Below are 16,596 nucleotides of genomic sequence, written 5' to 3' on the forward strand. Positions count from 1 at the left end.
AATTATACTGGTAGTGGCACAACTTCTCTTCCTCCTTTCTTCCCAGCCCTTTCTGTGTTATCTCTTACCCATTTTTCAAATTCTTTTCGCTGTAGTTGGTGGAAACGTGGATTGGAAGCAGATAGCAAGTATTCAGGAATCCATTGGTGAAACTAGCTCCCAAAGCGTGGTCGTTGCTGTGGACAGGTATTGTATGAAATTTGTTGTTGCCACCTCAAGCTTCTTAAACAATATTTGTATACCGTGTGCTAATAATAGGACATTATTAGTTTACTCCTATTTGGAAAAAAATACCATATTAAAGTGCTTTTTGGCTTTGTGGGTTTTTTTAATGGAGCAGAAGTATTTCTGCAAGAAGGAACAGAACAAAGATTAGGCAAGAAGCCTTTTTACTGATACAAAATTATTACAGGAGACCTGCAAAATGAAGACTACGGTACTGTCTGGTGAATCTTGATTTGCTGTATAATAGTCACTTATAGCAAATCTCATTTTGCCTTAGTGCAGAGAGCATTACTGACAGACCCTTTTTCTCCTAAACGTAATTGCTGATTCTGTGCTTTCCTCTAGGTTATGTAGATGTTGACTGAAATTACCAAAATTACTATTCCAGTCTTCCTTTCTATGGATCATATTTGTCCTAACTGGATTTGATCAGGCATAATACAGATCATTAACATTCCCTGTTTATATCATAAAGTACTGACCAGACTGGATCTTGCTGTGTCAGCATATAATAAATCGGAAAATGCCATTTTCTTAGTGTTTGTCAAAATTGACAATCACAAAATGGTATAATTCTTCTGAAGGCTTACAAGCATTTCTGTGATTGAGTACAGACAGCAAGATTGATGTCAGTTCAGTGAAAGTTGCCTTGCAGTAAAATCACGTCAAGCAAACTGTAGGTTTAATGTCAAACATGTAACAGCTCTTTCAGTTTGTGGTATTTCTCCCTGCTTCATAATGGGAAGTGTTTCAAGTACCTGTTTGTCGTGGCAAATAGGAATCATGTGCTCTGGAGAAGTTTGACTTCTGGTTTTGGAGCAGGGCTGAATAGTTTATAAACTACTGACCATATTCATCAGTCACTATGTAGTATTAGAAATAGTGCTCACCTTCCCAGTCTCCATGCATGCTCATGGAATTTATTTTTAAATATTAGAAATAATGGAAATATTTCTCATTTTATTGTCTAAGCTCAGTGTTTTTCCACAATTATTCTTTTTTTAATAAATATAAGTGTATATATATATATTTAAAAATCTTGAATACATGTTTAATAGAAGCTTTTTAAAGAAATTATAACAATGTCTTAAACTTCACTTTACAGAATATTTACAGGATCTACAAGGTTGGATGGAAATGCTATTGGTAGGTTTTTGTCTCCCCCTTCTCCCCTAAGCTATAAAACAGCTTTGTCTTAAACCTTGGAAAAAATACTGAATTAAAATCTGTGATCATTTAACAGTGGATTTCGTTCGCTGGCTCTGTGCTGTATCTATGGATGAACTGCTGTCTGCAACGCACCCTCGAATGTTTAGTCTGCAGAAGATAGTAGAGATTTCTTACTACAACATGGGTCGCATAAGGCTACAGTGGTCTAGAATTTGGGAAGTTATTGGAGATCATTTTAATAAGGTATCCACGTTAGTGATCATACTGCATACTATTTGAATTATCAGTACAAATGAATTTTGTTTAGAGATTTGTTGGAAAAGCCTGTACTCAACTGAATTACACCATTTTTTCTATCCTTCTGTATAAGTAGCTTAAAATACAGCAAAAACTGTAAAGCAGAAAAGGTCTGCGGGAAGGCAGAGGTACACAGTATAATGAATGTAAAAGCAGCAGCCTACATTAAGTTATTTGTCATGACCTGGGTCTAGAACTGGCTGCCTTCAGTTATGTGTTCTAATTTTGGGGTGTGTTTTATGAAGCTTGGGGTAAGAGGTTGTTTTCTGTTCAAATCTAAATTGACTGTTTATTAGGTGATAATGTTTGACGTGCATATTGAAGTCTTTCTAGACAGCTTGCTTATTTTCTGAAAGTTTTGAATGCTAGGTTATATAATGTAGAAAATACCTGGATTTGGCTGGGCATTACTGAATTGCATTAATGATGTGGTTTCTGGAATTGACTACTGTTTAATTTTGTAAATTTTCCAGCGCTGCTTAGTTCTCCATTATCAAATATGAAGGCAGCTTTGGCTGAATCTCTGAAAATTCTGATGCAGGCTTACTATGCGTTTCTATTCTACGTTACCAGGTTGGCTGCAATCCCAATGAAGATGTAGCTATTTTTGCAGTAGACTCATTAAGGCAATTATCAATGAAGTTCTTAGAAAAAGGAGAACTTGCTAATTTCCGATTCCAGAAAGACTTCTTAAGACCGTTTGAACATATCATGAAGAGGAACAGGTAATAACATACAATTAACTGAATTGCCTGGGATCACAAGCACCAACTTTTGCAAGTAATGTTTCAAATTGCTTTTGTAAAATCAGTTGCTAGAGAATTATACTATTCTAATTGATGATGTAATTTAGTTTAAATAACTCACATTTATTATTTTAATTTAGGTCTCCTACTATTCGAGACATGGTTGTACGGTGTATTGCACAGATGGTAAATTCCCAGGCTGCTAACATTCGTTCTGGCTGGAAAAACATTTTTTCAGTGTTTCATCTGGCTGCCTCAGATCAGGATGAAAGTATAGTGGAGCTGGCGTTCCAGACTACAGGACACATTGTCAGTGAGTACTGATCATCTTCAGACATCGTGGAAGTGTATGTGAGTCCAGAGGCTGAGATTTGTTTTTCTGTTGGCTCTGCAGCCTGCATAGTAAAGCCTGCTTTGTGCTTTAGAGCCAGTGTTTCACAATTTTCAAACAGTCCTCTGGGAAAATACTTAAGGCAGATAATTCAGTAAGATTATTGTCATCTGTCTTCTTTCATGCCTTTAAAAAAAAATCTGTTTGTACCATCCTGTAGTAAAACAAGCTGAGCATTAGATTATTTACTTTATGTGTAAGCAAAGAATTCCCCCTGCCTCCCCAGAAAAGTAGCGTAGTCATTTTACAATTATGTCCTTGTTTTCTTCTGTTTTCCCTTGTTTCTGAATTGTGATTGTGTATTGCCCTGTTTAGGAGAAAGTGCTGAGCCAGGCAGGACTATGGGGTTTTGTTTTGTTTTGTTTCCATTCTAGTTTAGATCTCAGGCTTCAAGTCCCATAAGGGATCTCTTACTCTGTCTCAACCTCTGCAAGTTCCTAAAACTTTTTCAGCACTGATGGAGAATGCTGGGGTTTTTTTCCCTCCAAAGTGACTATTTAAAGCCAAGGCAGCAGGACCACATTGCTGGAAAAAGTCCTTTTATAAATGAAACTCAGTGCTTTATGTAGCCCTCTTAAGCTCTGATCACACAGTTAAGGAGTAAGCCTACTGCTCTGTTCTTGCTTACTGTAAAATTTCCTGCCTTTAGACTAGGTGCTACCTTTATTTATTTCAGATGCTTATTTACTATCAAGAGAGAATGTCCTCTGGGTGATTTTTTTTGGTTGAGCATTTATTTTTTAGCTGTTATTAATACTCAAGGATTTGATAGCACCAGTCAATGAACCAGTTTCTCATTATTTCTGTTACAGTCAGTTCATATTAGAATTAATAGACTTTAAAGCATGACACTTCTTTTTTTTCCTTCCTGTTCACACTTTTCTCCCAGCAATTGTATTTGAAAAACACTTCCCAGCAACCATAGATTCTTTCCAGGATGCAGTGAAGTGCTTGTCTGAATTTGCCTGCAATGCAGCATTTCCAGATACTAGTATGGAAGCGATCCGCCTCATTCGCCACTGTGCAAAATATGTATCTGATAGACCTCAGGTATAGTCTGTATTAACTAAATTCTAAGTGCTTTAATCAAGAACCTCTCTTTATAAAGAAAAAATTACTTGCGCTAACCTTACTGGCTTTCCTTCATGTTTCAGAGGTTAATGAGAAATGTACTTTATTCAGAAGTAATAGGGGTATAAAATGCCACAAGCTTTGAAAGTATCAACATTTTTAGGTTGTTTTTTTAATTCCCTCTGCCTGCCTCCACTACCCCCGCCCCAGTTCAGCTGGTGGCTGGCTTTCCTGAGAGCCACTGAAAACCAACATATCTCGGGATCTGTTCTCTACTGAGAAATGCTGTGAAGAACGGATAACGGCATAAGAAAAAATGCTTGACTTCCTCAAAATGTTATGGTAGATCCTCATTTTTCAGTGCTGTCTCTATAAAAAGAGCATAAGAGACTCAGACTGAACTGCAAGCAAAAACTAATGTTTGAATGTATCATCTCATTTATTTCTTTAGGTTTTTTTCCATAGTATACTAAGCATTACTTTGAAATGCATGTATTATTATTTTGATTGCCAGCTCAGCTGATGTATCAAGGTGTAATACTAGTACAGCAGAGATTGTTATTTCCAGTCCAAATCGTGTTTTATTTTGAAAAAACCTTAACTCTTACGACTCTGTGTAACCCTGTGTTTGCTTCCAAAGGCATTCAAGGAATACACAAGTGATGATATGAATGTAGCTCCTGAAGACAGAGTGTGGGTACGAGGATGGTTCCCAATTCTGTTTGAGTTGTCCTGTATCATCAATAGATGCAAATTAGATGTAAGAACCAGGTAACAATCAGTATTTGTAATTCAAATTTTAAAAGGCTTACTTTACACTTTTAAAACAGAAACAACTCTCTTAGTAAATGTAGCCAGTCTAAAATGACTTACGCATTTTATTTAGGCAGTCTCACTGTGGGAGCGACAAGCTTTTTGAAAACACCTTTGACATAGATGTTGGAATATAGAAATTAGGCTTATGTTCTTTACATGTGAAATTTTTATCTTCTGTTATAATAAATAATGTTACGTGGTTGTGAATGCATTATGATAAATAGATAGGTATTACTTTTTCATTACAAATCACTTGAAATTTATACATTTACATGTGAGCTGTGCATCTGGACTTCCTTCATAGCCAGTGAAGACTAATACTCATTTCTAGACTTCTGTTTCTTACCTGGAAATACTTATTCCTTCATTTTTATGGTCTTTTGTAAAGAAATTGTTTTCCTATTTTTATTTGAAATTAACACAGTTCTCAAAAGTATTTTCTGATTATTGCCTGTGACTTTTAAGAGCTTTCTAGACAAATTGATTTTCTGTTTAATTTTAGGATGCTAATGTAACTTATGTACACATTTACCAGATCAGTGTGTAATGTTCATAACAGTATTTGAGTTGGTTATTGCAGTTGCAGTTGGACATACTTGGTCTAGTGTGTATCTTTATATAACCCTTAATATATGTTGTTCTTTCTTCATTTCAGGGGCTTAACTGTAATGTTTGAAATCATGAAGACATATGGCCATACTTACGAAAAACACTGGTGGCAAGATTTATTTCGGATTGTCTTTAGGATATTTGACAACATGAAGCTGCCAGAACAGCAGACTGAGGTGAAAAAAGTGGGGGAAGAGAATTTACATGAGATCTATAGCTACAGTAGAAAACCTGATTAGTAATATAGCTTATCAAGTAATGTAAGGCAAACCTCAAAACTTGCTTGATTGATCTGCGGTTCCAGTAGTCTTATTTTGTTTTATTAGCATTCAGTTAGAGATATTGTCACTTTTGTCATTTTTTGAGCCATCTGTGTAAAAGTACTAGTAGTTTACACTATGAACGATAGAGGAATAGCATAAAATGCAATGTATTTTGGGTTTGTAAGAAGAACTGCAGCCTTTACACATCAGGTCTTGAATCTGATACATCATTTCATGGCAACAAGCTCAATGGAATGAGGCTTGTTATCAGCAGTGTGATCACAGTTAAAAGAACATAAGTTTGGCTAATTCAGACCTTTTGATGGCTAGGGAAAAAGAAAAGGAAACAAAAAGACCTCAACCAAAAAACCCAGCACTGTGCTTTCACTGCACCCTTTTGACCAGCCAAACAGGCTTTGACCTGCCAAACCAAGAACAGGTACTGTCCTGACAAGGAAGTTAAACAGAATTGGGTTTATCAACATAAATTATATGTAAAGTATTACTATTAGAAGTTTGATCAAAACTGTCAGCTGTTTGGAAGTCTTTGTCTGACTTTTTGTAGAGGGACATGTCTCACTTTATTCATCTTTATTCCTTGGAAAATATTTAGAAGATACTCAGAAAACATAGCTTAGTGTTAAACTATTGAGTTAGGGTAGATACTGAGTTTAACTTCAAACTCAGTGTCTCATATGATAGTAAGTACTTGACAGTCCTATAATCTGGTCTCTAAGAATCACTGTTTGTTTCTGTAGTTTTTTAAACCTGATAGTTAGCAAAACAAAAGTTGGGGCTCCCAAGTTTTGGGTGTTTTGAGATACAGAAATGGATTGCATATCACTGTGAAGCAATTCAAATTGAGTAAAGTATATATATATCAGTCTATCTTCAGGGATGCATATCCTAAAAGTTTTACCTTAAACAAAGTAATAACGGGTTTTTCCCTTCCTTCCTAGAAAGCTGAGTGGATGACAACTACTTGCAACCACGCACTTTATGCAATATGTGATGTATTCACACAGTATTTAGAAGTACTTAGCGATGTGCTTTTGGATGATATATTTGCACAGCTGTACTGGTGTGTGCAGCAAGGTAGGACTGGACCAAATTATGTTAAACCATGTTAACATTTCACTGTGTTGAGTGTGAATAAACAAATGCACTGTTTGTCTCTTCCAGACAATGAACAACTGGCACGGTCTGGCACAAACTGCTTGGAGAACGTTGTCATCCTAAATGGTGAAAAATTTACCCTAGAAATCTGGGACAAAACTTGCACTTGCATGCTGGATATTTTCAAAACTACAATCCCTAATGCGTAAGAAGACTCTTAAAATTTATACTTTGTAAAATAATTTAGCTGCTTTCAAACTGTTAGATATCATATAGGTGGGGTGAACAAAAAAGCTGTTACAGTTACGCTTTGTCAAGCTTTTTAGTCAATGGTGGACTAAACAGAAGCCATCTTTCTTGGAACATCGTGATAAAATAGGCGCTAGATATGATTCTTCTGTGTTGCAAATGAGAAACTGATTAAAAACTAGAAAGACTTTATGAGAGATAAGCAAAAAAAAAACAAAACCCAAACTGTAACTTCATTCAATTTTAAAGTGTTGGATTTTTTAGAAGTACTGTCTGATTTTTTCGGTTGTTTTTTTGTTTTGTAATAGAAGAATGCTATTGATAGGCAGACTTTACATTTTGTAATTACATATGAAGTTTTTTCCGCAAAATACTAGCTGAAATACTGCAACAGTCGTACAGAGGTAAGTCTCTGTGGTTGAAGATTAACTTCCATCATACGTTTCTATGAATCCTGATCCTTTTATGAAAATTATCTTGCATATTTGGTAACTATCATTCCCTTCATGTTATAACTCTGCGAAGTTTTTTGGAACAGGGCTGTACTATTCTGTGTAGTATGTTGTATGTTACAGAGCAGAATAACAAGAAATCACTTCCAGCATTATACCAAAGGTTTTTTCCTCTGCCCTCCCCATACTGAGATGAAACACTGCTTATTTTCAAATCATAGTCATAATTTTGAACTGTTGCATTTGTACTTGTCCTATATCTGTCACTTGGTTGATAGCATTTGCTTCTGGGTATCACCTCGAAGAAAACTGATGCAAAACAAAACCTTCTGCATGTCAGTCTTTCCTTAATTTTAAAGTTATGTATCAGAAAGCACTGTAAAGAGAGCTTCACTCATGCTTAAAAGATAAGTTAATCTATATGCCACTACCTCACCTGCTTTTCTACATGAACAGGTATAAATTAACTGCATGTAAAAAGTAATACTAAGCTAGCAAGGTTGCTTTTTGTTTGGGTTTTGGGTTGGTTTGATTTGGTTTGGGGTTGGTTTGAATTTTTTTGCATTTTGGTAACTGTCAAAAATAAAATTTGAAACCAGATTTCTGGATGTAAAAGTACAGTTGAATTAGCCCTAAGGTGCTGTATCTCATACTTGGAAAGATTCTGAAGTGAATACTCGCTAGCAGAACTTTTGCTTTGGTTTCCACATATGATCAAAACTTATAGGTGTCTGGGTATTCTTACAGTTTAATATTAGAAACCCTTCTAGAGTAGCATTTTGGATATCTTCATCTTTAGACGCATTCTAATTACTCTTGTTGCCTTTAGCTATATCTGATTTAAATACGTGCATGATTCCCTTTGATGTTTATGGCACTTCTGCTTTTCAAATGGGTTATTTCTCCTAGGAGGGTACCTAACTCCTTCCAAATTTCCATTCTTTACTTCCCATGTCCTTTTTTAATCTTTCTGTGCCATTTTTGATAACTTCATTATATTATTCCTCCTTGTATTTCTGGGAGGTTCCCAACTTCAACAGGGTAGAGTAAATCTTACTCGGAGTTTATACATGAATAATCCCTTCAGCATACGCGACCAGTGGTGAACGTACGCCTGCTCTTTTCCAAACAGTTGTTGGGTGACACAAAACTGCTCAAAAATGTTTTCACTTTAACCACACTTGATTAAAGTTGAAGCTTTTTAGATGGGTAAGAAAAAATTGTGGTAATGTTATACAGGTATTTGTTCAGATTTTTAATGGAGACTTTGTACTTGTGGTTTCTTCCTTCTCTTTCTGAGCCCTAGGAGGATACTTCTTTCTCCTTCTGTACAGCTGCTCTTTTTTTCTCTCTCTTTGTGGAATCTGGTTCTTTTTCTGTGTGTATTTAGAGAAGGCAACAAATGCTTCTTTTACCTTTGTTTTTCCATGTCTGGAAGTGATCCAGTAGTTAACGTTGAAGTGAAGGCAGAGACAAATTGCACAGTGGTGTATTTGAAAGTTTTATGGGCAAGTGCTTTACTGTTAATTGTCTTGAAGTAGTCAGATGTTATGAATCTCTGGAGTGCAATGTGTCTTCTGGCAGAGGTTTTTATTAACGTGATCAGGTAGGATCACATCTATTTTTTTTTAGTATTGCTATAAAACATCTTCCAGGTATTGTGTAACTCCAGTTTAAGAGTTGTAGCATTGGCTGCAGGAGTTGATAGCTGCAGTTCGAGCCTCTGCTGGCTCTTAGAAAGTTACCTTTTTGCAAAGACAGATGATCATATCATTGCCTTGTTTAGAAAACTTAGTACTAGATTATTTACTCGCCTACCAGTTTCAGCAGGGATCACTTACTAGAAAGGCCCAAACTGTACTCCTACCAGGCTTCCACAGAAATCATAGTCATAGAACGGTTTTGGTTGGAAAAGACCTTTAAGATCATCGAGTCCAACCACCAAACCAGCCCAAAGTCTGCCACTAGACCAAGTCCCTGAGCTCAACATATACACCTCCAGGGATGGTGACCCAGCCACCTTCCATCCATCACTGAGGTGTTAATAGCTGAAGATACTGACACAATCGCACAGAATGGTCGAGGTTGGAAGGGGCTCTGGAGCTTATCTGGTCTGACCCCTCTGGTCAGGCAGGGCCACCCAGAGCAGTTTCTCCAGGACCATGTCTTGGCTTTTGAACATCTGACAGGAGAGAAGCTCAACAGCCTCCCGGGGCAACCTGTGCCAGTGCTTGATCACCCTCACAGTGGAAAAGTGTTTCCTGATGTTCAGAGGAAATCTCCTGTGTTTCAGTGCCCATTGCCTCTGGTCCTGTTTCTTTGATTATTGTTCTTTATTTAATTTCTATTCTGTTCATAATTTCCTTAATTGAAATTTTCTGAAGCTTCGTGAAAGCCAGTGTTGGCTCACTGGCGCTGAGAAAGCCAGGGTGAATCCCTTTTTGTCCTCAGGGAATTGAAGAGTTAGAGTTGGCTTCTTGCACAGATTACAATGATCTGGCCTTTGCTGGCTCATTATTCCAATACTGCCTTTGGCAGATGGAAGTTGAAGACTTTATAGCCCAAAACAAATTACACTGTATTTAACAGCCTCTAATCCAGAATAATCTACAATTTGTGTCCTGGTAGCTTTCAAGAATCAATTCAGTTGTTTGCTCTACTTTAAATTATTTATTGTCTCCTTAACTACTTCAAGATTTTATCTTTTCTTATCTCAGATTTGTCTCTTTAGTTGTATGGTCTGTAGTTGTTTAGGATCCTTAACATAATGGCACAGATCTCACTTAGGATATGCTTTTGACATGAATGTTGCCTCACACAGATCAAGGCTAAATAGTTTGAGACCTTAACAGTGACAAATAACCTTAATCTTACTTTGTAGCAATAGATTTGATAGAACATGAGGTGATGGTACTACTTAGGTTATTTAATCTCCTTTCCGTGGATCCTTGGCAGCCTCAATAAGTTATAATTAATGTAGAAAGTTTTTAGTGCCTAAGGTGAAGATCCTCAAGGCAACAATGTGCTATTGGGATGAGATCAGAAGTATTGTCAGCGGCTTTGTAGCAGTGATGAATCTTAAGTAGAAATGTTGAATCCTAAGTGGAAAGAGGACCACAATGCTGGAGCATATCGCAAACGGAGAATACGAAACACCTCCAGACGTTCATGCTGGTTTGGCTTGGGGAAGAGTCATTCCTTATTCAAGGTAAAGTTTAAGGCGGTGTGAGAGAACAAGGCCCAGTAAGGGTACAGGAGTGCTGCATAAAGCCAGTTCCAGTGTTTTTGAGAAAAATAATCCACCTCCACATAAGCCACTTGTCCGTCCAAGGCAATTGAGAGAAACACTGAAGTTCAGAAACACAGTACTTATTCTTTCCCACATATTGAAAATCTAAATTGTATACTTAAAGCTAAATTTAGTTTATTAATTTATGGAAGTATCTAATTAATGGCTTCCATTAACCTAAATTAAACAAAAACCCCACCATATTGAAGTGGACTTTTTACAGAGTGTTGGTTCTGATTTGTATTTCAAACTTAGTAAATTTTGTGCTGGTTTTGTGTTTTGAAGGCTGCTGACTTGGCGACCAGCTGGTGGGGAGTTTGGCTCTGGATCTCCCTCTGATGCTAAAGAAAAACTGGTAAGCTGCTGAAATAAAAAATATTTCAAAAGCTTGCAGGAGTTACTACGAATATGTTGTGATGTAGAATAAGTGAAAAGTATACTTAGTTTAAACCCAGTTTTCAGTTTTGATTAACTGGGAAAAACGTTTTCAAGTAAAAGTGTTACTTAATGCTTAAAAATGGCAAGGAATTAATTGAGGAAGAGAAGTACGTGTTTGTTTGCAGCATTCAAAGTTGGCTTCCAGAAGTTGGCTGTAGGTCATTATCTGGGTGTGTTTTCGGTAATGTCCTGTGCCTGGTAACACTTTATTTACAGTTTGAGTTGTTTTCTGGTTTGAGGCATGGGATTTTTTGCTAAGTAAATAAATAAACAAGTAAATAAATTTAGCTAATTAGCCAAAATTTTGCTAAATATTCTCTTTGATATATTGGCAGAATGAGAAAATCCTGGAGGTGAAAATATTGCCAGTTAGATTCATTTCTTTTTCCTTAAAATTTTCTCTACTAATAAGAACTTAAACATCAGTGTTTAAAGTAGAATATATGTATAGCCATCAAATTTCTTAGCACTGATTGAATAAACTGATGTAAAATTTAGGTTTGCCTACAAGTAGCAGCCCTGTAGTTACTTTGCTGCTGCTGAGAATTAGTATTTGTTGCTTGTTAAATTCTCAATTCTTTCTTAGCAGGTCATCTTTTTAGTACATCTTTCCTGAATGCCAATAACCAGTAACACTGAAGCGAATGGAGAAGTGCAGTGTAGAAGAAGAGCACACCACCATTGACAATTGGCTCATAAAAGTTGTCTGTAAACTGACTTTTTTGGCTTGCTTTTCAGGACACAATCTCACAGAAGTCAGTAGATATTCACGATTCCTTTCAGCCTAGATCTTCCGATGGCCGTCCATATCAGCCCAGCGCAGGGTCCGCAGGAGGTGAAGAAATGAATAAAGCCAGGCCAACAGCAAGTGCGTGTTTTGTGGTGATTTGGCACTTTGTATCGGTTAAAAGTAGTAATTAGCAGTTGTTTGAAATCTGTAGTTACAGCCCAAGCTGTAACTTCAGAAACATGATGCAGGCTGTTTACCCAAAGCAAACTATTAAAAATAGTCCTTTCCTTATAATGCTGTGTAATGAGTGATTTCTTTTTTCTTAAGAGCAAAGTTCTTTCTGCGCAGGATGTAACAGAAGCAATAGCTAGGGAAAAAAAGGTGTATTTAGACTGATTTGAGGAGAATATGCCAATTCCTTAAGATACCTGTGGAAAGTTATGTATTGGTGCCTAAAATGCTCACGTCTGGTGGTGAGTACCTGCCTTGAGTACAAACAAGCATCGATGGTACCGGTCCTGTCCTCAGCCGCCTCTGCCTGTGGCCAGGCTCAGCCTCTGGTTGCTGCCATTGTTCTGATGCTAACAACAAGGTCACCAATTTTGGTGACTTTTAGGTAGCACTGAGTATTTGCCCAATATGTGACAAGGTGATTTTAAAGTTAGAAAATAGTTTTTTAAAACCTGTCAGTTGTTAACATGTCCTGTTTTTACAAGAGTAATTTAGATGGGGGGATTCCAGGTGTGGTTTATGAATCTGCTTGAAGTTAAGCTGTTCTTCAACTTACCCCCAAAGAGCTCAAGAAAAAAAAAAGTATTGCAGATCCTTAGTTAAGAAGCAATTTTCTTTTTCTTTCCTTTAAAGAATTTCCAGAACAGAAGTTATTTGCTGCTCTTTTGATCAAGTGTGTTGTACAACTGGAACTCATTCAGACTATCGACAATATTGTGTTCTTCCCAGCAACCAGCAAAAAGGAGGATGCGGAGAATCTGGCAGCAGCACAAGTGAGTAGAACTGATGGGTGTCTCTCGAGTGGATGAAGTTCCAGAAACTCCTGTAACATCTTCTAATTTACAATTTCTGGAAGCGCTTGAGAACTTGGAGCAGACTGTTGACATCTTTTACATCTTGCATTAAATTGCATTTGCTGTGCTGGGACAGCACACTATGGAGATTAAAACGTGTATTTTTCAAAGGTATTTATGTAACTGGGATGTGGATACAACTTTTAGTGCAGTTTTAAGTTTAAATACAAGTATAGATGAAAACAGGGCATGATTGAGTTATCACAGAAGCTTGCTGAAAACAACTGTGAATTTTTACTAGAAATCTCTTTTTTTTTTTTTTAATAGAGAGATGCAGTGGACTTTGATGTCCATGTGGATACACAAGATCAAGGGATGTACCGTTTCCTAACATCACAGCAGCTTTTCAAACTTCTCGATTGTCTGCTGGAATCTCACAGATTTGCTAAAGCGTTTAACTCCAACAACGAGCAAAGAACAGCTCTCTGGAAAGCAGGTGAGTCCATCGCCTTGGAGAGAGGTTTTGTGAGAATGCGTTACTGTGCTTTGAATTGACCCAAAAATAGCTCAAAAGTACTCTGGTAATACTGAATATCAGGCTGTAGCTTTATGACCCTAGAATCCCTAAGGGAAGGTGGCCTCCCCTCCCAGATATCTCTTAACGTTTCCTAAAATTTAAGGTTTCATTGGGTTACTGCTGCCAAGCTGATCCCTGGCTGTAGGTGTGAGTCCCGTGCTTGGACGCTGCAGGCACAAAACCCAGAAACTTAAAGGGGTTGTTTTACCTAGCAGTGTGTAAGTGAAACATGTCATTTTCGGAAACAGATGGAAGACGGACTCTGTAGCATTGTGTTTAATCTGTTCCTTGCACCAAAGTTAGGTACATTTTTAATGGTGAATGCATACTGTGGACGTGCAGCAAGCTGGTTTGTGCATTGACGTATGCATGCACAGAGCCACTTCAGCTGGAGTGAGGTAGTGTCAATATTTAGGGGTGTGTTTTCTGCTAGCATGGACCTCCACCAGCAAACTGAGTTTAATTATACAGTAACAGCTTATGAAACAGTAGTATGGTAGACATCTTCTCAGAAACAAGCAATGAAACAGTATATGCTGCAGACAGATGATTGAGGCAAAATGGTCTGTTATTCAGGTGCTTAGGATGCACTTTTATCCTACACCCAGGTTTCACATCTCCTTGGAAGCTTATTTAAAAATGGGTGCCAAGCACAATTATGGTGTGTATATACATAGGGTAGTTTTTAGCAATAGTCTTGTGTTGTGAGAAATTCATTGCACAAGGTGGTTCTTCTAACTGTCCACGTGCAGAAGATGCTTAGAAGGAGAAGTGGGGGGCTGTAAGGAAAAACATCAGATGAAACAAAAATCCAAATGGGTGCTTGGCATTTTTCCAGGTTTCAAAGGCAAATCAAAGCCAAATCTTCTGAAGCAGGAGACCAGCAGCCTTGCCTGCGGGCTGCGCATCCTGTTCCGGATGTACATGGATGAAAGCCGCACCAGTGCATGGGAGGAAGTCCAGCAAAGGCTACTAAAGTAAGGTCCATGTAGTTGAACCTGTTGATGTTATTTCTGATTCTGAGCGTTTATTTAAAAGGATAAACTGCTTCTATTTGCAGTGAACCTCCTGGAGCTAATGCAGCATGGTGGTGGTCACAGCTAATGCCGAGTTGTTACGCTGTGTGGAGAGAGCTGTGCCTCCAGCTACTAATGCTGCCGCTGCTTTTTGTTCTCATTACATCTGCAGCAGAGAACAAAGGTTTTGTCACCTTGTTTTGTAGCATGTTATTAGGATTGTTAGAGCTCCTCTTTAAAAAGAGAAGCAAATATCACCTAAACCCTGCCTTTTTTTTTTTTCTTTCAATGACCTTAGGTATTTTAGGGACTTGATGCTGTTTGCTCTCATCTGCAGAAATGAGCACTAGGCTTGAGGAGCTTATGGGCATACAGAAGAAGCTTGTGGCTTTTTGGTTATTTGTTACTGTGAATACTGAGGTTCACTTGAACATTTCTAGTTTAGAAAGTTGTTCAAGCAAGCGTTGGAATAACAGAGGGCTTAAAACCACGGCAGTAATACAGTGAATGTATTTTAAGGTTTATAGACCGAGGAGCAGAGCTGTAAACTACCTGGTTACATCAGCATGAGATTAATTTTTGAAGTCTACATATCATTTTTTCAGGTGCATTTTAATACCTGTCAGAGAGCACTCGATACACTTCAAACACACACACAAACAGCGCGATGATGATGTTTTATCAGCATATTTCATACTGCAGGCCTGGGCCGTTGGTTCCGAGCTGAACCAAATCACTGCTTTCTGTTACCGATCAGACAGGCTTTCATAAAATGATGCTATTCTGCACCAGGGCTCTGCACTGGTGCAGTTGCAAAGCCAAAGCTCCCTCTCTGCAGTACAGCTTAAAATAAAAGCTAGTTACCAGTTTTTTGTCTTTTCTCTCCAGCGTCTGTAGTGAGGCTCTGAGCTATTTCCTCACTCTTACATCAGAAAGTCATCGGGAAGCCTGGACCAATCTGTTACTCTTATTTTTGACTAAAGTCCTGAAGATAAGTGATGAAAGGGTAAGTGTTAGGAAGGGTATTTAAGACATTTGCAGGTAAGAAGTAGTTCCAGACTGGTTCTTCACACACAGTTACATACGTGACTTTAAAGGCCCCTGCTGCTCCTGTAGACCCTTTGTTGAGGAAACGCACGTTAAAACTGCACTTGTCAGATACTGACAGTAATGCAGTGAGTGATAAAATGTGTCTGAGAAAATGTAAAAGATGCTAAAATCCTCTAGAAGTGCGTGTTAAATTGCTTTTACCCCTCTGCTGCTGAGGAAGAGGATTAGTGGCTGATGTTTTATTCAGAGAAGTTACTCCCGTTTCTGCCTCCAGTGCTACACGTAGATGACCGTGACCTTCACCAAAGCAATTCTGCAGTAAATAAATCCCTATTTAGATCTCCCTCTATTTCTAACAAAACTTGGCTGAGATACTAAGTAAGGGAGGCTAACTACAGCAAAAATCTGGTAATAGGAAAGTTCTTCCTTTTGAAGAATGAGCCAGCTTCAGTTGCAAAGATGTTTCAGCTTCTCACTGTGTGGGTTTCTTACCTTGACTTGGGGAAGTGTTTAAAATTCTTCACTGGCAGCGCACTTTCTGAGGTGTGTTGATGTGTACTAGAATAATTTCCTCTGTTTGTTTTCTCCTCAGTTCAAGGCTCACGCCTCATTCTATTACCCGCTGTTGTGTGAAATTATGCAGTTTGACCTTATTCCCGAACTTCGAGCTGTCCTACGAAGGTTTTTCCTGCGGATTGGCGTGGTTTTCCAAATATCCCAACCACCAGAACAAGAGTCTGGAGTCGGCAAGCAGTAGCAGATAGTGACTGAGCATTGCTCCCTTCAGAAGTTTCCATTCCTCAGCTGAATGGAAGGAGCAGGTAGCTGAGCCGTTCTGTCTGGATCTCCATAGAAATGGTTTCTCTGTCTGGCGATGCGTATCGAAGGGTTAACGGTACGGATGCTTAAACTGTAATTAAGGCTTGCAATGCTCCCGTCCCTTTATTTCCTGATGGATTCTCTCTTCTCGGTTTCTCTGACCTGGCTCACGCTGAGCTGGTTTTTAGCACAGTCCTCTGTCAGCACGGGCTGCAGTGTCCTTCACTGTCCTGGACAGCAACAGATG

At 38.1% G+C, this 16,596-nt stretch overlaps 1 protein-coding gene across 1 annotated transcript; it reads left to right on the forward strand.

Annotated features, from left to right (window-relative positions):
* Positions 1–95: 95 nt before the first annotated feature.
* Positions 96–16,287, forward strand: LOC104535695 (brefeldin A-inhibited guanine nucleotide-exchange protein 1-like; the record flags this gene model as incomplete). The annotated part of the gene is made up of 17 exons (XM_010179790.1): positions 96–186; positions 1,331–1,371; positions 1,469–1,638; positions 2,266–2,417; positions 2,579–2,751; positions 3,719–3,879; positions 4,541–4,671; positions 5,372–5,501; positions 6,548–6,683; positions 6,771–6,909; positions 10,980–11,049; positions 11,871–12,000; positions 12,727–12,866; positions 13,215–13,383; positions 14,303–14,441; positions 15,369–15,486; positions 16,123–16,287. Coding segments are annotated over 17 exons (2,255 nt in total), but the record flags the coding sequence as incomplete, so codon positions are not given.
* Positions 16,288–16,596: the final 309 nt, after the last annotated feature.

The sequence above is a fragment of the Mesitornis unicolor genome, unplaced genomic scaffold (genome assembly GCF_000695765.1).
Source record: "Mesitornis unicolor isolate BGI_N332 unplaced genomic scaffold, ASM69576v1 scaffold49282, whole genome shotgun sequence".
Taxonomy (NCBI): domain Eukaryota; kingdom Metazoa; phylum Chordata; class Aves; order Mesitornithiformes; family Mesitornithidae; genus Mesitornis; species Mesitornis unicolor.